The sequence below is a fragment of the Perna viridis genome, chromosome 4 (genome assembly GCF_037379345.1).
Source record: "Perna viridis isolate PV_CMFRI_1.1 ecotype Kerala chromosome 4, ASM3737934v1, whole genome shotgun sequence".
NCBI classification, from domain to species: domain Eukaryota; kingdom Metazoa; phylum Mollusca; class Bivalvia; order Mytilida; family Mytilidae; genus Perna; species Perna viridis.
This window is the reverse complement of record NC_142448.1, coordinates 36,450,514-36,471,587: the sequence shown is the minus strand read 5'-3', so window position 1 is coordinate 36,471,587 and position 21,074 is coordinate 36,450,514. Positions and strand designations below refer to the sequence as shown.

At 33.2% G+C, this 21,074-nt stretch overlaps 1 protein-coding gene across 1 annotated transcript; it reads right to left on the bottom strand.

Annotated features, from left to right (window-relative positions):
* Positions 1 to 2,830: 2,830 nt before the first annotated feature.
* On the bottom strand, positions 2,831 to 13,803 carry LOC148619940 (uncharacterized). Its single transcript, XM_088580388.1, has 9 exons — positions 13,696 to 13,803; positions 10,754 to 10,945; positions 10,323 to 10,414; positions 9,860 to 9,998; positions 9,473 to 9,601; positions 9,105 to 9,251; positions 7,770 to 7,949; positions 4,140 to 4,194; positions 2,831 to 3,565 (listed from the first exon to the last, which is right to left on the bottom strand). Exons 1-9 carry the CDS (start codon positions 13,745 to 13,747, stop codon positions 3,076 to 3,078), a joined length of 1,476 nt encoding a protein of 491 aa, XP_088436514.1. The 5' UTR covers positions 13,748 to 13,803; the 3' UTR covers positions 2,831 to 3,075.
* Positions 13,804 to 21,074: the final 7,271 nt, after the last annotated feature.

Below are 21,074 nucleotides of genomic sequence, written 5' to 3'. Positions count from 1 at the left end.
TGAAGGGTACCAATTACCTTAGAATTGGAAGTCACCATCCCGGCACAAATCACGTGTTGGAAATAATGTAGAATTATTCCTAGTTGACCTTGGTATTAAGATGATATCATTTGGGTGCCTGCATACTACTATTACTTCTGTGAGATCCACCTCAGTTGCTTGGACTTAAACATATCATGTCTACCTGTTCGACTGATTAAACGCAATGGTCCTGAAATGTATTACACTCTGTGGTCGGACGTTAAAAATATCATGTCTACCTATTCGACTGATTAAACGCAATGGTCCTGAAATGTATTACACTCTGTGGTCGGACGTTAAACTACAATCAATTGATCGGTGTCTTTTATGTAATTTGTCATTATTTTCTGACTGCATTACATGTAAGAAGAGTGCAACATTGATGAACAATCTTAAAATTATATAAATGTATGTGTTATTGTGATGTTGGGTCTTTTGTTTGGAACTTTTATATTTTTCAATTCAGAATGAGAACTATTTTAAGAGTATACGCTTCATTTAATATTTCTACTTATTACTACGCACAATATCATTCTGTCGTAATTTCAATAGCAATGATGGACAATGGAGTATGCTACAACAAAAATCAATGAATAAAAATACATTGATAATATATGAGAGCAGATAACGGCAGCAGTAAGTCAATCTTAGGACGTTGAAGAATGTAAACGGAATGAATTACAACAAACACCAATCAAATTGATATTGCAAGAGTAATCAAGGGAACCAAAGTTATAGCGGTAATCAAAAGAATGTAATCCATGGACAAAGACCAGACATGGAAAACAGACATACACAACAAAGAACATAAAGTGACTGAAATCATACATACAAAGTAACAAAAGTAAATGAACAAATATTGATATGCTCTACACTAGTTTAAAGGAGTAACATCTCATCAGCAGCATTAGCATCAACTAAAAAGGAAGATCTCAATTCAAATAGACATTGTATACAAGAGATATTCGAAATAGGTAGCCAATTCCTTCACTGAGAGGTTCTAACATGTTCAATGATGAAATACTCTTAATCGATTGTATTTCACTGCAATGATCCTTAAATTGGTAAAATTATATTTAAGTTTTTAGGATTGTTTTATAAAACAAAGTTTTTCATGTGCCAACCGCCGCCTGGTGTTTGAATGGACACCCTGTTGAATAGTTTTATTATGCAAATTTGGCGACGAAAAGCCCGTGGATATATTCGTGCTACTTATGTACTTGTTTCAATTTTTTTCAATGGAATTACTTGGAAGTAATGACTTTTTTTGTTAAGCCGCTCCTGTGTCTATTTTAACATTTGTGAAAGGTTTGTTTGGATTCGGCAACAGATTGGAGGACAGCGAAATAAATAAATCGGATTTTAGTTTTGTTATGTTTTTGGCAACTGAAATTTGGTGAGATGTACGTTCATCTACAAATTGTAGGTCTAATTTACACAGTGAAGATTAACATAATCGAGTACATGCTTATTTATTAAAATGCAATATTTCGATAAAAACTGAAGCGTTCGCATTATCTGTAATGGTACTGACTTGGCACAATTATTTCCGATGGAAATAATAGATTAATCCAGGTATAATAGCGCACTGAATCTCTCTCTTTCACAATGATTTGTTTCGAGTATATTTCAATACAAATATGCCATATAAAACAGCAAAAAGTAAATTCAGTAATTAAATACTGATGCTGTTATGAAAATCAATCTTATGTAAATCTTTTCTCAGAAACAGAATATTGCTCCATAAAATCTGGATTTTGGAAACAAATCTGCATCATCTAGGTTCAAAGGCCTGCCTAATAGATTACTTCCTTAATATAACTTATATTTTTTCTGCATGTAGAATTAGAATCTATATGAAACGGACTTTGAATTAAAAAAAATAATGAGTACATTATATTGCAGACTGCATTGTTTTAATTAAACGTTACCCTTGAGGAAGAGCAAACCGATCAGAAACGTAGACATTGACTGTTTATATTTGATGTAACATTTTGTGTCCGTACATGGATGTAATGTGGGTCATGACGTAGCTAGACTCATTGCATGTTCAAAATCAAAGTGTTAATTTATATTGCATAAGAAACAAAAAGAAAAAAATCGATGTTGTCACTACCTGTGTACCGTTCCAACTCCGTTCTTATCTATGGATTTTTCAATAATATAATGTCATCTCGTTGAGAAGATAAAACATGTGTTTAATATTGTTAACATCATTTTGCTATTATTTTCACATATATGTATTTGATAGTTGCATTTAATCGGAGAAAATCGTATCGTTATGTGTATATTTGTAGCAGTCGATCGTAAATCTAACGCTTGTAGATTGGGTAAGCAGAGCCATGCAGTCAATCTGTCATCGTAAAATCTACATCTACAACGACGACAAAACCGTTATCTCCTATATCCAGATTTACTTATAAAGGTTCTAAAACAATAAGTTTATTAGTCGAATGAATTTAATTACAATTTAAATGTAAATGTGTGTAATTAAGTCTTGAAGAACCTTGGTCGTCTCGCTACAGCATGATTTCATAGATTCGACATCGTCTTAAACATACAAAAAACTTCTTTTTGGAAGTCATTGCCTTGACGCGAAACTCGCGGTATAAATGGTATTGGTTATCAAATCGTTTGGAGTAATGATAACGTGGTTATTTTGGAGACACACCAACCTGTAGGTTGTTAGCCCTGTAAGATTCGTCTCAGATGGTGAGAATAGAACAAATCATGGTCTGTCCATGAATACAAGAATAAAACAATGATTCAATGTCTCAAAATCATATGAATAGATAAAATATGGCACCTCTATTTATATGAAATTTATTTGTTATTCGGTTTCAAAATAATTATAATAATACCAAAGAAAAAATCATTGTTAAAACAATGTGCTTACATTATATTTACAATAAACGAATTGAAATTATAAAATGTTTAAATCACACTGTCGTTCTCTCAACTTTTAAATTGCCATATTTTGCTTTAGGTTTGCTCAATGACACAGGATAATTTATGGATGTCTATGGTATCTTCGAAAGTTGTCTTCTGTAATCTTTAACTTTCAGTTTCTACAATTGAACATGGCGATTTATAGGTGTCGTTTGCATCTTCACATGTTGTCGTGGTCGAATATTGGATCATCTCATTCAAGCATGCATCGGTCGAACCGCTATTCATATCTAGATTTCCTTCTATATCAGCATTTACTTTTTTGTTCCTTTTAGACGTTTGCAAACCTTTTTTCCTCAGAAACTTCTGAACCTCCGATTGTTTGGCACTGGCTAAGACTTTCTGCCAAAACATGCTACTATTATAATATGTATTTGGTTCAATATAACCGGTCAAATCGCCATTGTTCCTACGTAGTGGTTCTAAATATCCTGAATTATTTGGAGCCTCGTATCCCGAATCGGTCATATGTTCTGGTATATCGTCAGGAAAATCATAGTTAGAAACATACTCGTATTGAGATTCAGGCATCGACTGTGTTTGTAAAAATTCTGTGTACAAATGCTGCTTGAATTTAGATCGTGACACCCCGCACCTTAAATGATTGCATTGAACATAGTAAATACCATATATAAAATAAAATAAAAATAAAATAAAAAAAAAACATTGAAATCAAAAGTAACTTTCCACGATATGGATTCATTATACATAAAATTAGTAAAACATGGTTTATATAGAGTAAAATGATAAAAATATCCATCTAATAAAAATATTTATCAACAACGGTACGAACGACAGATTAATTTTTTAATCTTTTAAGATTAAACACAGTTCAATCCGTATAATAAAGTTAACAAAACAATCTAGAAAGACGATTGTCTTCGTGAATACATTTATTTAGTGAAATTAACTTTGCACATGGCGGCTTACAATCGACAAAATGACATGATTGTCATTGAAATATTTGTAAACAAGGAAAACATGAAAACGATAAAATTATTTCAAAATCGTTATAAATACATGATGTCGAAGATGAATGGGATGTAGCAAAATCATCGTGTCATACAGTGATTCGTGTCGCATTGTTGATTATATGAACTTTGAATTAACAAGAGTGTAAAAACTGTGACCTCGGAGGCTGTAAACAACTACATGTAATAAGTACCTACCCTATAACCACAGATATTAAACACACTATAATTAAAACGGTTACTGCAATCACAACTACAATAAAAAAAAACAAAAGAAGACAATGTTTTCAAGTCTGTTCTGTTACCATGATATGATATAACGAGAGTAGGTATGGTGTATATGTCAAAGAGACAACAACCCTATCCGGATGAAAATATCAACCCAAGGCCATTTATTGGTCTTCAATGAACGATGAGGCAACCCTCGTACCACAGGGCAGGTTGTAGCTGGCCACGAAGCATCATTATACACAGATAAAGTGGCATACTGCTTCATCGTATCAGGCATTTTATAATGTATAGAAGTAAAATTAAAAGCATAAAAGGGGATAAAAACTTCCAAAATATGTTAGATTTAGAAGGCTATTTAATGGTCGTTCCCGCGACGGGACTCAATTTGTACTGCTGTGAAAGAATAATTGCTTGCACAAGATCCAGCGTTTTTGACCACTAAACAAGCTAGACTATCTACAATGTTATCTTTAGCTTACATGGTAATATCTACCTGAATGTAGAATCTAGGATTTGGACCTATAGAACTAAAGAACAGCTCATTTATACAGACACATGCAAAATCATTGCACATGAAATTCACGGAATTTGACATTCTTTGAAATCCACCATGGTTATCACGAGAAAGAGTGACCAAAGGAACCAAGATTCTTGCGGAAATCAAAAGAATTCAATCCAGGAACAAAAACCAGGCATGGGAAACAGACACACACAACAAAGAACATATTATTACTAAAAAACGAAAAAAAAAACATAAACAAATAATGAAAAAGTGCAAAGCACCAAAGTAATTTAGACTCCACTAAAACTGGGAGCATGGGCTAGATGCACCGGCATTCATATTTATTGAAAATTACAGATGGATTTCATGGGAAAAGCCGGTTGACCTAATCTGACCTGGAGTTTTGCATAACATTTATTTGTTAATTTATGTCAACTATAGGACGGGCAATCAAATGAAGTTTCAAGTAAAATTAAATAGACTTCTTGAATACGTCTCACAATGTGACCTCAATAATATGCTGTATATCATGTCTGGCCTTAAATGTCCCTGAATTACATTCTTTTGATTCCGCTAGAATTTTGAATCCCTTGATTACTTTTTGAAATGTATGATAAAAAAGGTAATCAAGGGAACCAAGGTTATAGCGGTAACCAAAAGAATGTAATCCAGAGACAAAGACCCGACATGGAAACAGACATATACAACAAAGCACACAAAGTAACTAAAATCATACATACAAAGTAACAAAAGAAAATGAGCAACTCTGACTCCATTAAAAACTGGGAGCAAGGACAAGGTGCACCGGTAGGGTAAGCGTCCTCTGTTTGTCTAGAAACACCCGCCGAGTTGCCCATAAAAAGTCAAGTCCGGGGTAGACAAACGAGGAAAGGAAAACTATGACGACCATAAAACTTCTGTAGTGATGACTTCAATCTTGTAGCAACATAATCCTGTTCCAGAAGCCTATTTGTTAGAATTCTAGTGTGATACAAAAAATCTGCGTAGTTTCGGCAAGCTCTGGCATAACTTATGAGTTTTGATATGAACACTCCATACGCAGGTGCCGAAGGGATGTTGCCACAGATGACAATTCTGAATAAAAATTCATCTCGTTTGTCATAAAGTTTTACTATCGATTTCAAAGTGCAAGTCAATATATGAGGCTGACTTCACAGTGTCTGTAGTATCCTTTATCTCAAGTTCTTTTGGGTAGATGCGATGTATCAAATCACCGAAATTAGCATTGTTTAAATATAGTTTCTATATAGCGGAAACTGAGATTGAAGGATCTAGCCAAACGATAGTCTTTCTTTCTGATCAGATCAGGTATAAAGTCAGCCTCATAAGAGTGAAAGAATAGGTCAGCAAGTAAAGGAGCACAATTTGTTCCAATTGGAATGCCGACCGTTTGTTGAAAAACACGTCCACCACACGGGACAAATATCTTTTCGATTAAAAATTCCAGCATTTTGTAAACATCTTCCTCTGTATATTTGGAAGATGATTTGGAATTATTTCTTACAATGTATGAGGAATCTCTCACAAGAACTATATATTTGTATCTAAGTGTACCATCTTTTTTGGAAAAACAACGATGTATGATGTTTTTAAGTCGGGATTTAAACTGAGTATTGGGAATAGAAGTATACAGTGTTGAAAAATCATAGGTTTTAATGCTATTATATTCAGATAATAGTCTTGAACTAATTATTTCCAAAAGATCTTTCGAATTTTTCAGGATCCACATTGAATTGGTACCACTACGGGAGTAACAAGTGTTGTGGTAGGACTGCAGACCCTCTTTGGCAGTGAGTATAGAAGTTTTGAAAATTGACAACTAAAGGTCCTATATGAAATTGATCCTACGTAACCAAGCGCATGGCATGTGAAAGTTAGAACAGCCTTTCTACGACACAAAACGGGACAACTTTGCTGTTTTTTCAGTTAAGGATTTATTATAGATCTATGGATCTTGTGAGGAAATATACCAATTGTCAAGTCTCGTTGGTTTTATTGTTGTTGTTAAAACTATGTTAGTTGTAAGATGTCATTCATTTACTTTCAGTCTTGAAATGATTAAATTCTGAAGAAGTTTAATTTTTCCATCAGTATATATAAGAAAATACCGCTAATTTAATATTCAATCCGATTTGATAGACACGACTTGTATCATTTATGTTCCCGGTTCCCGGGGAGAAAACAATTATCATTACGACTTGTTATATACTGTACTAATATAGTGATCATGGAGTATACTAGACAATATTTATTGTGAATTAGAGAACATTGAATATTCATTTGATGCCAAGCATGTTGATAAACTTTACGACTTCTCAGTTAATGACCCATGTAAGTGTTGATCAGTGTATAAACATATTTATAAAAAAGTATCAAATCATTCGAATGAACTGTTCATACTTTGTTAATTGATATCAATTAATAATACAAAGGGACACTTCGTGCAACTGGAACTTAATTGAGAAACTGTATCAAGATGCCATTCTCAGTTAAATTATTGATTTTATAAACCTTGCCCCGTGACTTTTGAAAGACGAAAATGAAAAAAAGGGACTACAAGTATTAAAATTGAAGCATCCTAAAAGAAATTCAAATCACAAGTGAGCAGTATGATTGAGTCAGTAATGAAGAATTATGTTTGGTTCTTCTATATTCCTTTTTGAATCATTTATTTTCATTATAGCATAGCAATTGTTTGTTTCAATTTGGTTTTGAATTGAAAAGTCATAAACAATCATTTTTCTGTCCAGGATCATGTAACTACATAAAAGCTGCAGTCTTGGGTGAAATTCATATAAGGAAAGGGTTAATATTTGCATTAAATACGAGTTTTTTTGTATCTATTTTGTTTATAAATTGAATGCATCACTTTACTTCCATTAATATTAACGTTGGTTTTCCCGATCATTCGTAAAAGGACATTTTTGACAGCATTGGAATACAAAACACTTTAAATTATACGGAGCTTAATTATTTTAACGCTAGAGCTTGTAATAATTTAGCTGACGAAAAATGGCCAATAGAACCTCTTATTTGTAGCTATATCAAATTCGTTATCGAGTGTGATAACATACCCGAGATTGGCAGTGTGAGGAAACGTGGAAACTCGTTTTTATCACCATTGTTTCTAGATTTCATCGGACGACATGCCTCTTTGCATAGGAAGGGTAACTTTGTCGAACAGTTTTCTACTTGAAATGATTCATTTGATGTCATTACAATGCCTTTGCAATCCCCAAATTCAACAGATTGATCTGAAAAAGGCATAATATTTCACATTCTTACTCTGTATTTTTATGTTTTGTAGGTTGATATGATATTGAAGATATGATAGTAATTCGTCAGTTGAAGGCTTATTGGCATTATGTGTATTGACAACTGTTAAAATCAAACCAAACAAATACATTTCTAGATAATAACTTATGTTTTTATTTGTTAAAAGCTTTCTGAATTATATATATTTGTTAGGTAACATGTTATTTTGTTCAAACTGATTTGGTGCTGTTACATTATTTACATCCATTTATACGTTGTCCGCTTTTCAAAAGTTCCGAAACACAATAACGGTATTATTACGAATCAGAAAATTACGAAAATTAGAAATTGGTGCTAAGTAAAATCTCTATATTATATACGACAAAATATGGTTTTTTGATATTTACAAGTGTTAACTGGAACACACCTTGTTTTTCCAAAATAGTGTAACATTCTTTAAATATCATTAAAACAATACAGATAAAGAATGGGTCATGTACTATGTAACACTAGTGTCGACAATTCCATCTGTTTATTACCAGGGATACTCGTCCTTTAAAAGTTTGGAAAAAATAAAGAAACTGATACGCACTTGCCAAAAACTAGGATAAAATATAAGAATATTTCACTTCAATACGGTTTAATGTGATTATTTTGGGAATCTTACTTTACTTTATTGGTTTGGCAAAACTATAGTCATCAGTTTTCGGCTTACATACATAGAATGAGTATGTATATTTTCATCAACAGATAAAAATAGGGCTACATTAGGTCTATATCAAAATTGATCCTGAAATGAATCCTTAGTTTCGTAATGTCTTTTTTAAGGAGATTTTGGTCACATGCTTTAGTAACTTAGTATTCCTATCATAACGATCCACGAGCTCATGATGACGACCATAAAACTTCTGTAGTGATGACTTCAATTTTGTAGCAACATAACCCTGTTCCAGAAGCCTATTTGTGAGAGTTTTAGCGCGATACAAAAAGTATGCGTAGTTTCGGCAAGCTCTGACATAACGTATGAGTTAAGTTTACATTTTTACATTTAATCGGTATTCTTCCCATCCCGCCTAGAAGACACAGATTGTCAACATGAATAATATCTTAAAAAAATCGAAAAAAAAAATAAAAACTAATATAATAACTAATACCTTCCATAGTCAAGTGTGTCCGAAATATCGATGTCCAGTAAAATTTGCTACTTTGTTGACTATAGGTCAGATTTCTTGGAAATATGTGGTAGCCTTTCTGTCGACATTCGTTTTGATAGCCATACCAGTTCGTTTGACCAATTTCAGCTAAAAAGGTGAAACACATACCGTGGAGACTTCAAAGTTCTTGAACAGACATTGATGAAACTTGTGAATAAGATATAACAAAAAGATCTGATCATACTGGTTTTTTACCTTACTAACAAATTAAGTGATGTATTTTTTCAAATGTGAAAAAAATGACATGTGTTGGTAACACATAAATGCAATCTATAAAAATTAATTTATCATCTGACTAAGAAACATACTTTCTGTGGATGTGCAGACATAGCCCAGTTTATCATTGCAATCCTTTACTATATATTTGCTTTTATCTTCTCTGTCCCTAGCAATGCATTCCTTTTCTATATATTTCGTTGAAGGAACCAGATTATCGACTGAAAAATTAAATAAGAGATCTGTTTGACGAAAAAAGTAACTGTATGGTAAGCGTACACATTCTAGGATATTTAGACACTAAAATGACCAACAATCCTACACACTTGTGCCCTTCTTGTTCTTTGAATATTTGACTTTGAAAGACCTTAACAACACCAAATTAAGCACTTTAGTTTATTCAAAGTTAGAGACTGTTTTTGACATTATCACATTTAAGTCTTTTTTACTTATCTTCTAAAACAATGAACAACACCTACTTTTGACATATTCAAAAATCATTGTAGATCCTCCTTCTGAACATGCAAACTCTGATGAATCATTTTTACAAGTTTGTTTGCAGTCTTTCAGTCTGTAATCCACTGTTGGTTTTGTATTCAAGCAAATGCAATCCTTATTCTGAAACCATATACTACTTCATATTTTGTTCACAGACATTCAGATCATATCCTTTCTTTATTTAAATAATTTCTAACATAAGTTAAAGCATTTTTAACATTTTGCTATGTTTTGTTTAATTATATGTAGGTTTGTCTACAAATCGTCTTTCCAATGGGCACAGTTAAGAGAAATTAAATATGTTTATTCGTCATCAATGCTTGACATGTAATGGCTAAATGTACGTATTTGTTACTACAAAAAAGAACAAAAATCAGAACCAAATTTATGAATGCAAAATTAAAGTACTTAAAATAAAGTGCATTAAATAAAGATAAAACAAACCTCGTAAGCAAAAAACGATTTATCCGAACAATATAAAACACATCCATCTAATGATGCTGATATTGTTCTTTGCCACTTCTTAGATGTACAACCTACACATATAGGATTATTTGTGTATTTTTTCTTTAGTATTATAGACATTCAAAAACATTAATATTAATGTGTTTGTTTTTAAGAAAATTAACAAGTATGTATCATCTTCGGATTTTCATATATACCTCACACAGTGGAAAATAGTATAAATAAAGAAAATTTGTAAAAATGAAATTGATGAAAGTAAATACCAAATTACAAAACTAACCATGACGGTTTATGTTCTTGCATTTGAATGCAACATTAAAGATTTCCTATTGTCTATCGATTTTTTTTTAAATTGAAAGTACACTTAAATCAACATTTTCATTCAACATTAATAATGCACTTGATCTTACCAATAAATACTGTCCATTTAGAATACTTGACTCTTGTTCCTGTCCAGGCATGTCGTTTGTTTGCTTGGGTGTTTAGTATTTGAGTTATATTTGAGAGGTCTGCACTTTCATCAATATGCGTTTTTGTTGCTAAAGTACAAACAGTATAACCTGTTTTCCAGTCAGTCGCAGGTAACCCAAGATAAAGAGAAGCTGAAAAAGTATAAGTCGTGTTAGTACGTGGACGGAGATGACACCCGTGCACCTCCAACAGATCAACTAAAATATGATATTCAATAATCCTTATACCTCCCAGTTATGAATCAATTTGTCTACAAAAAGTAATTTCTGAAGCATTTCACATTTTTATTTTGCACTATCTCTGCATTGTTGAGGCAAAATTCCAATTTTGTGTTTTTTATTCATCTTACTTCATCTGTCTACAGAACAAAGTAATCTGGCATATATAGATATCACCAAATAGCCAAATGTTTCCAACCCTACCACAGAAATTGCGGTAACATGTAGGACTTTGGAGTAAAATGAACAAAATATGTATACTACCAGAAATTAATCTCAGAAATTGACATTTTATTTTCAATTTCAAAACCTCTAGAGTATTTATGCTTCAGTAAAACTGCCTTGATATTTTCAGTTGAGTACCATTAAAAATTATTATTCTGCGGTTATCATGATGACGTCTAGTGATTTTCATAGTCAGAATTTTACACAATTACATAAAATTGGATTTCCGATATGCTTATAAAGAAGTCGCACATCAATAAAAAAACGTCTTTAATTTCGTATTACGCGAATAAGTGTAGATATGCATTACTTTCGCTCATTAGAAAGCTTAGCAGCTAAACATTTGTATTTGAAAGAGATTTCTAGAAAACAAAGATTCTAGCGAAAATCAAAAGAATGTAATCCAGGGACAAAGACCAGACATAGAAAACAGGCACACACAACAAAGAACATAGAGTAACCAAAATAATAAATACAAAGTAACAAAAGTAAACGAGCAACTCGGATTCCACTAAAAATGGGAGCATGGATCATGTGCACCGGTACGGTAATCGTTATCTGCTTCTCTAGGTTATGTAACTAGAAATTTCCACCGAATTGCTTTTAAAAAGTGAAGTCCAGAGTAGTCGAAAGAGCAAAGGAAAACGGTGACGCGTTGAATAAATCAGTTTCGTGGTTTTCGTAACGATCCACGAGTTCGTTATAACGACATGAAAACTTCTCTAGTGATGACGTCAATCTTGTACCAACAAAATCGTTTTCCAGGATCCTAATTGTAAGAAGTCTAGCGCGATACAGAAGGTCTGTATAGTTACGGCAAGCTCTGGCATATCTTTGTGTTTGAAAACTCCATACCGAAATGCTGAAGGGATGTTGCAACAGATGACAGGAAAATTGACAATACAGAATGAATAGTAATCAAGTTTGTCGTATAGTTTGGTCAATAGCTGTCCTTTTTCATTGACCTCTAAGTGTAGGTCTAGATTTGACTGACTTTACAGTGTCTGTAGTATCCTTTATCTCAAGTTCTTTGGGGGTAGATGCGATTTATCACACCCCCGAGGCTAGGATTATTCAACGATAATATGTCATTTATATTGCGGAAACTGAGAATTATGGTTCTATATTATTGGTGTTCTTTTTTTTTCATCAGATCAGGTATAAAGTCAGAATCATAAGATTGACGGAATCGGTGACGGAATAGGTCAGGAAGTAGAGGAGTGCATTTGTTCCCATGGGAGTGCCGACCGTTTGTTGAAAATACGCCAATCACATTGGACAAATATGTTGTCGATAAACAATCCCAGCCTAATCAAAAAACATCTTCTTCGGTATATTTTGAAGTATAAGGAATCTCTAGCAAGAACTTCATATTTGAATCGTACTGTCTTTTTTTTTATTAACAACAATGTTTTAGGCGGAAGTTTAATTGAGTATGGGGAAAAATAAAAAAAAAAGTTGAAAAATCATAGGCTTTAATGCTATTGTATTCTGATAATAATCTTGAACTGAGGGTTTCCAAACAAATATTCGAATTTTTCAGGATTCATTTTTAATTTATACAACAACGGGAGTAACAAGTGTCGCTGAAGGACTGGAGACCCTCTTTGATAGCTGTGAGTATTAGAAAGATAAATTTTGAAAGAAGTTTTGTGGTACATTTTGCAGATCCAGCTATGCAGCGTTGTTTGTATAGATTATTGTAGAGTTTAGGAATCCAGTACATAATTATGGAAAAGACGTTACTGAGAGAGTCGTTTTCGATAGCTTTAATTCCCCGTTATGACGTGACTGGAAGGACTATATTTGAGTGAGCGTAACAACAAATTTACCCAAAACTATTCCGATTCATAATCAACTCCAAAATAAATCTGGCAACATTACACCACCGGAGCAGCTGGTACCGCACTGGTCCTGATTTGGTACAGGCACAAAATAATGGGTTAAATCTAGGTTTAACAGCGTGCTAAGCCTCCCTATTCCATTGCGGCGTGAATTGAGAGTTTTGGAATCAACATTCAGGTTTTTTTTTGCCCTGAAGACCTCAATCTCTGCGACATGCAAAAGCCTTTTATAAATGAGAATTTGGATGTAATAGGTGAAGTTTAGGAATATGAAATAATCGGTATTGATTTGTCTTTGAATTACAAGGGAATATTGTTCGTGACATTTGTTATGGAAGATGTTAGCTAAATTAATTTCAGCTGTACCTATTCAAGTTTGTAAATGCAATAGTCAATCATCAACTGTTTTCTGACTATTTGCACCTTTCTTTTCCTGAATAAAGGAATAATTTGTAGACGAATTTAACTGAACGTCGGTTATTAATTGTTGAATGCTTAGCCAAATGTAACTAGAATGATACATTTCAAAATTTCCATTTTCCAAAATCAAAACAAAAACTTAGCTCAAATCATTTAACTTCTAATCATACGTACCTATTATATCAATCAATGGAAAAAATCCACAAACTTGAAATATTTTGTTCATAGTTAAATGCACAAACCCGTCGCAAAATGATTGATTATAGCATTTGTTTCCTTGTGTGGATCATACATCAAATGACCTCAATATACTTTAAATATGTTATTAAGTGAAACTCCATGGTTTATGTTTTGAGTGCATAGACTACATGATAGAGATTGACGATGACTCAAAAATGTACAGGCTAGTCAAAATTAACAAAAAATCAAACAGCACATGATTGTGTGCCTAAAAATGCTAGAGAAGTTTTTCTACGATGCGAAAAGGGACAACTCGGCTACTTTTGTAATATTAATCGTAAAACCTATAAGGTTGCAGTCTTTTTAAGTAAATTTTAGAAAATAAAACCCGAGCGATTAATACTTCTGCATTGTACTTTTATTTTGAGTTAATAAATCTTCTGTTTTTACTCAAAACAAGTTTTTTTGTTTTATAACTTGATATATACACTTTACATTGGATGAAATGAAATAGATGAAGACAAAAGTCAGTACAGAAAAAGGCAAAAACAAAAAAACCAAACAAACAAGCAAACAAACAAACAACAAAAAAAATAAAAAAAAATGAGCGCACTATTTTTTAAGCCTTTGTGTTTTGACCTAGTCCCGCTCACTGATATCACAACAGTATTGATCTAATAAATGTTCATTGGCTTGTATCTTCTTACCAACTATTACTTTCACAAAAATTATTTTAATACAAATGTAATTTGCATCAAGAGAACTTGCAACCCAGTTTGTCTTTTTTAGATTTTTAAAACTTAAGACACCTAATAAGAGGGCCTTTTTATTCTATGCTCTATTCAACGATTTGCGATTTGTTTGATGGGATATTCTAAGTAATACAATAAGTCACATCTGATTTGTTTTGTCATGTGATACAACAAGAGCAAATACTTTTTTCAATTGGGACAATTTTTTTTCACAAGAAAACTTAAGGAATGATACATATTAATCCGAATTTATGGAGATACAGTTATGAATTGCTTGGTTTGTCAAATGAGTTTCATTATAAATTTTGTATATAAATGCTAATTAATTATACAAACTAAAAATTTAGCCTCAGCGATATTGTGTTAGCGTAATTTCTAGAATTCGACCAAGGCTGAGGGGTACCAATTACCTCAGAATTGGAAGTCACCATCTCGGCCCCAATCACGCGTCAGAAATAGCAACATCCTTTCGAGTCAGATCAATATGTACAGATACCGGAAATATTACAGTTCTCCACTGATGGTGGGAATATTTTACCCATATTATGTGACGTAAATAAAATTCAGACGATAGCTGCATATTGAAAACAAGAAAATGATTGCCTTTCCTATCTTAGAAAAGCTATGCTTCGATTTGGTTAATATAATGGAAGTTATTTTTTTGCCAAGGCTGGTTAGGTTCTTGACAACAGCGACAGTTGAACAGCGAAGATACACGTGCGTACATCCACGTGCTTTCGAACTCTTTAAGCGACATCTTATTCACTACTTTTAATTAGCAAAAAAAAAAACATTGAGAAAGACTAGCATGTTTTAATCTAGTAGACAATAGTATTTCCATGATTGACACCTACACGTGTTGCAAAAAAAAATCAAGTAATATGTACTTGGTAGTATATATACAAAATACAAAATTTCTGCAAAGACACATTTTTACGTTTTAAATACATTTCTACAAAAATGTTTTCAGTCTCCTTAAGGAAACGTTCAGACCGTCGCTAAAATGAGCTAATACAGGATTTGTTTCCTTGTCTGATTCATACATGAAAGAGTTATTTAATTATCAAAGAGTCTCTTAATGATAATTTCCGAGTCTAAAGGGTAATTCGTTTATAGATACAAATGTTGTGGGTCTCAAAATGGAAGTACTATATGTGATACACTGCACCATCGGATCAGATATTTCATAATGCAAGGAAATGAAATCATTCATATTACTTCCTGTGTTAGATTAAGAGGGCAAATTAATTGTCGTTCTGGGAACGGCACTCGAACTTTTCTTGTTCTGTTCCATTATGACAATTATGGCACCATCGCTTGCACCGGATATGGCAGTTTTGAACACTCTACCAGCAAGGCTATATGATAAAGTTTTGATTCGCTGACCGGATATTACCTCTTTGTAGGTTCAGTCGAGGATAAGTACGTAGTACTCACATTACTTATAGTACTATAGCAAAGTTCAAAATACAGAAATATCCCTCGTGAAATTCACGTAAATCGCACATTATATAAAATAATTACATTAGACAGCAGTGTTTTATTGAATTTTCCCAGTTTATTACAATTAGATAATTCAATTAAGGTATAATTGTGAAAGGTTTTCCATATTGTTCCTCGATTAGCAATATTGGCTAATATCTGGCTAACTCCGTATATTGTGTGTCTGTTTTCCATGTCTAGTCTTTGTCCCTGGATTACATTCTTTTGAATACCGCTATAACCTTGGTTCCCTTGATTACTCTTTCACACGTATTAAACATGAATATATTGCTACAATGACAGTTGATGGGAAAGTTTGATTTAAATTTTCATGAATTTTACCTTAAGTTAGTCACAAAATGCATATGTTAATTCAGGTGAAAATCATATGAAAATATTTAGCCTGTTTAAGTGGCGCTGAAGTGTAGGACAGAAAATCAAATGAAGAAAAAGATATCCTAAATATCGTCTCTTTGTGTGACTTAATGAAATGCTGTATATTATATAGTATTATTGCGTAAAGTTCTCCATATTGGCTTAGTTGTTGGTCCGAAACAAGCCATATTTGACTGAGGCCTAGCCGAAAGCCAATATTGCTAATCGAGGAACAATATGGAAAACCTTTCGCAATTATACCTTAATTGACTAAATAGTCCAATATGTTATTTCGGCCTAGGCTAATATTGATTTTAACCAGGACCACATGACTATTAGAAGAGTGCTAGCCGCACAAGCGAGTGGTTAAAAATTTGTGTAATTTATCGCCACGATCCGGGAAACTAAAATGTGGCGTGAAGACTCCCACGCCACGCTTACTACGCTTACCATGTTTACAGTTGTTATTCATATTGTTGATCAATTAAATACTTGTTGATGTCATTCATACAAAAAAATAGCTGGTATTGGATCAACTAATCAAACCGGTTGTGATATCGATGACGCAATGACTCGATGACTGGAGTGGAGATCGGTGATGACGTAGTTGATTGATTGATTGTTCTCGATTGTTGGGGTTTAAAGCCCGGGTAGCAACATTTCGGCTATATTTAGGCGATGAAAATGAAATGGATGATAAAATGAACATGAAATGATGATATGGAAAAAGGGATGGGACAAAAGGGTGATAGGGTCGACAAAGTTTGATTGCAAATAGAAAAAAGGAGGGATGGGTAGGTCGGGCAAATTATCCTCCTGTGGCGGAGCGCAAAGGTTGCTACTCCTACCACAACAGGGTGCGAGGAACGTAGCATCTTTCCCAACACTGTGAACCATTATGGTTTGTAGTCAGGTTTTCCGTATTATGGCCTGACCACCCCTTTGAAATTTATGCTTAAAAAATTGAAGGTAAGTTGAATTATCTTGCAACTAATTTTATGTACAATATCATCAAATAATATTCTCAGGTATGGTTATCGTAGTCTTACTTGATAGCAATAATGAATAACACCTTCCTGTGGCATATTCAAAAACTATTGCAGATCCTCCATCTAGACATGCTAACTTTGATGAATCATTATTACAACTTTGTCTGCACTTTTTTTCAAAATCTCATCTATTTTGTATTCAAGCAAGTGCAATCATTACACATCATTTTAAAAAAAATCTCTATATGACGGTCGCGTTTACAATTTGTGGAATAATTTTAGGATTTAATTACGCTAATCGGGTAAGTTACTGTATTTAATGATTTTCCATTGTAGACTAGACAATATTGCCTCAAATTAGCCATTATTTCATACGCAGTAAACAAAGAGACTGGCGTTAGATTGAAAATTATCGTATAGCAAGATCAAAGGGATTTTAAACAAAATAGCGATAAACTATAATTAATCCGGTATCATATGTCTAAGTTTTTTTTTCAACATGAAACAGGAATGAAAGAAATTGAAAATCTAAACAATTCAATGAAAATGAATGATTAACTCGGATGTCAATGAATAAAAAATGCATTCAAACGGAAAATGATACTAATTACCACTTCGACATCTACTCAAAGCGCCATGGGTATCAGCAAGGGAAATCGTTCTGTTCTCAACTTGTTTCAGTACAGGAAGTTGTGGATTTGTTTATGTCATGCTTTTTTTGTCAGCTCCCCAGAAAATTAAAACAAAACGAAACAAAATATTTACACACTACTAATTGAAAAAAAAATGGAAAAATAAAAACATGTGTTGGGACAGAACAATGTGAACGACAAAATTCTATATAAGTAACATATTAAAAAATGTTTACCAAAAGCCAAACAACCTACCTCTTATTTTGAACTTCAGTCTGAAATAGGCAATAGATGTTCGTTTGAACTTAAATAAATATTTGTATTAACTTCGATCGATTTAATTTTATGTTTACTTGTAAAAAATTCTAAACAAATAATTTGCATCTATTATTATTGGTTTAATATACCATGTCGAATCGTCGATATTCCTGTGTTTTTAATCTTAGTAGCCTGAAGTATTGGCAGCCTCGTACGCTAACTCAGCCATCTGCATATCGTCAGATAAATCATGGTTAAAAACATTCGTAATGCGTTCTGGCGACAGCTTTAGACGGCTGATTGATTGATTGATTGTTGAGGTTTAACGCCGAGCAGCAATATTTCAGTTGTATTCAGGCGATGAACATGAAAGGGATGATAAAATGAACATGAAATGATGATGATAAAATGAAGAAAGGGATGGGACACAAGGATAACAGGATCGACAAACCTCGACTGCCACAAGATAAAAGGGAGGGATGGGTAAGGTCGGGCAATCTTGCCTTCTGTGGCAGAGCGCAAAGGTTCCCACTCCTATCGAATACCACAGCAGGGTTCTTTTACCGTGGCATCTTGATATCGTGACATTACGCACCTTCAATAATTTATTTGACACATATAAATGAAATAAATACCAAACTAATCAAACCAAGTTAGTTGACAGAGTAATCAAGGGAACCAAGATTATAGCGGTAATTAAAAGAATGTAATCCAGGGACAAAGACCAGACATGGAAAACAGACATACACAACAAAGAACATAAAGTAACTAAAATCATACATACAAAGTAACAAAAGCAAATAACAACTCAGACTCCACTAAAAACTGGGAGCATGGACCAGGTGCACAGGTAGGGTAACTGATTACATAGATTGATATAAAAAGGATAGAGAAGACTATCCATAGGACAAAGTGCATTATGTAGCCCTTTGAGTAAAAACAGAAGCATTTCAAAAATAGCAAGCTTACAATGTTGTATGTATTTAGATAAGAACAGGTACACTGTGTATGAAAGACAATGTCACTGAGTTAGTGTTTTAAAAAGATTACATGAGACATTTTGAAATAAGAAAATGACAAACTTTAGCACACCCCACCTAACAAAAACAAATTCAAAAATCAAAATAGAAGTGAATTAAATGCACCAGTAATTCAGTAACGTTAAGCAATTATTGTCAATTCGGACAGTTACATACTGTTTGTGAAGCTATAATTGCACTTTTTAATCGGTCGAGCCCAAACGTTCAACTTACCATCGGTGTTATTAAATCAAATGAACGTATTGATCTTACACTTTGCTCAGACACTAAAAACAATACAAAAAAAAATCTTGATTCCTAGATTTTGATGGAAGACATTATGTAAGCGTTGACCACATGCCTTTGGATTGTTGCTACTTGGATTAATGCCTTCATCAACATAGCATCGCTTAGCTCGTGTTATGTTTGACACTACACTTGGATGCTTTGAATAGTTTCCAGTCCATATCGTTATTAGATATCAAAGTGCGTGAGTATAGATAGTCTCTACTGTGCATTTCAGTTAATATTTCCTCAGAAATCCATTTTTCAGACTGTACCTTTATTCTTATTTCTTTATGCGGCAAATACATGTCTATTATATCGATGAATTTTGCTTCAAATGTGTCAAAATTTCGTCAGTATTTTACAAATTATTGATGGCATCCCTTTTAACATCTCGCATATCCTTATGAAGTTGTTCCTCGTTTTTATATTTGTACTATCTGTAAAAGATTGGCGTGTGTTGTCTCGGTAAGTGCGTCGTCTTTTTACGCACCGCGTACGTAATATGGTGGTCACGTACGCCGAATGGTATCATACCGGATAAAGTACAGCTCTGGTAGTCACTAATGTAAATATTAACTATTAATGTACTTGTGTCCTTTGTTACTCTAGTAGGTTCAGTGATCAATTGCTGATGATTGCACGTTTCCGTGAGGGTTTTCATTTTTGAGTCTTTAAATTGATCAACATTAAAATCGCCCACTCTCAAGACAATGTCCTTTTCAGTTAATATAGCTGCTTCCATGGATGTTTCAAAAACGTCATACCATTCGATTTTGGCAATCGGTGGTCTGTAACAACTCGCACTGTCAGTTGTGATGAATTCATTGTATTAACTCCAAACTAAGCATTTCGAGATTTTTGCAAAACGAGGCATTTGTTACAGACAATTTCTCTTTTAATAAAAACAGAACTCTGCCGCCATGTCGATTCCTAGCTTTTCTATACATTCGATATCCTTTGATGCACTTTCGGTGTCATCGATTGGGTTATCTTACTTGCTTTCTGATATTGCAAGTACACCAGATGTTTGGTCTCGAAGAATGATTTTAATCTGATCTAGTTTGCTAATAATTCCTCATTAATTTATATAAACAAAACGAATTCCTTTTGGTATACATTTGAATTAATTGCCAAAACATTGGTACGTTTGCGTAACATTTGTTTCTCATTTGCACCCAATACAATTTATACTGTTATTTTCAATAATTTCTAGTCTCTACTATCGTATCAATTTAGTACAGTATGGAATGTCGGGACCATAATTACAAGTCCTTTTTTTTTAACCTAGCCCAATTTATAAAACAACATATTCACTTTTAAATTGCTAAGGCAATTTATAATCTCACATGTAACCGTACTTTCAAAATCTAAATTCAATTAAACGATTTACTTCTGTCTCGTAGATCGGGAACGGAAAGCATGCTATCGACGCTTTAGAAGGTATATATATATTTTTCACGTTTTTCTACTTTGGAAACATATTTGACGTCATCGATAGGTAAAAGTAATCTGGTAATCCTTTGAAAATTGATTGTACTCTAACTGAAAGAATTTTTTATGTGGATCTAAGCACATACA

Bases quoted from the DNA above. Each gene is read 5' to 3' on its own strand.
- LOC148619940 (XM_088580388.1), bottom strand. From the start codon at position 13,747: ATGAACAAAATATTTCAAGTTTGTGGATTTTTTCCATTGATTGATATA. The intron at 10,415-10,753 runs GTAAGATCAAGT...CTATATGTGTAG, and splicing joins TAAATGGACAGTATTTATTG to GTTGTACATCTAAGAAGTGG. The intron at 9,999-10,322 runs GTTTGTTTTATC...ATATGGTTTCAG, and splicing joins AATCGTTTTTTGCTTACGAG to AATAAGGATTGCATTTGCTT.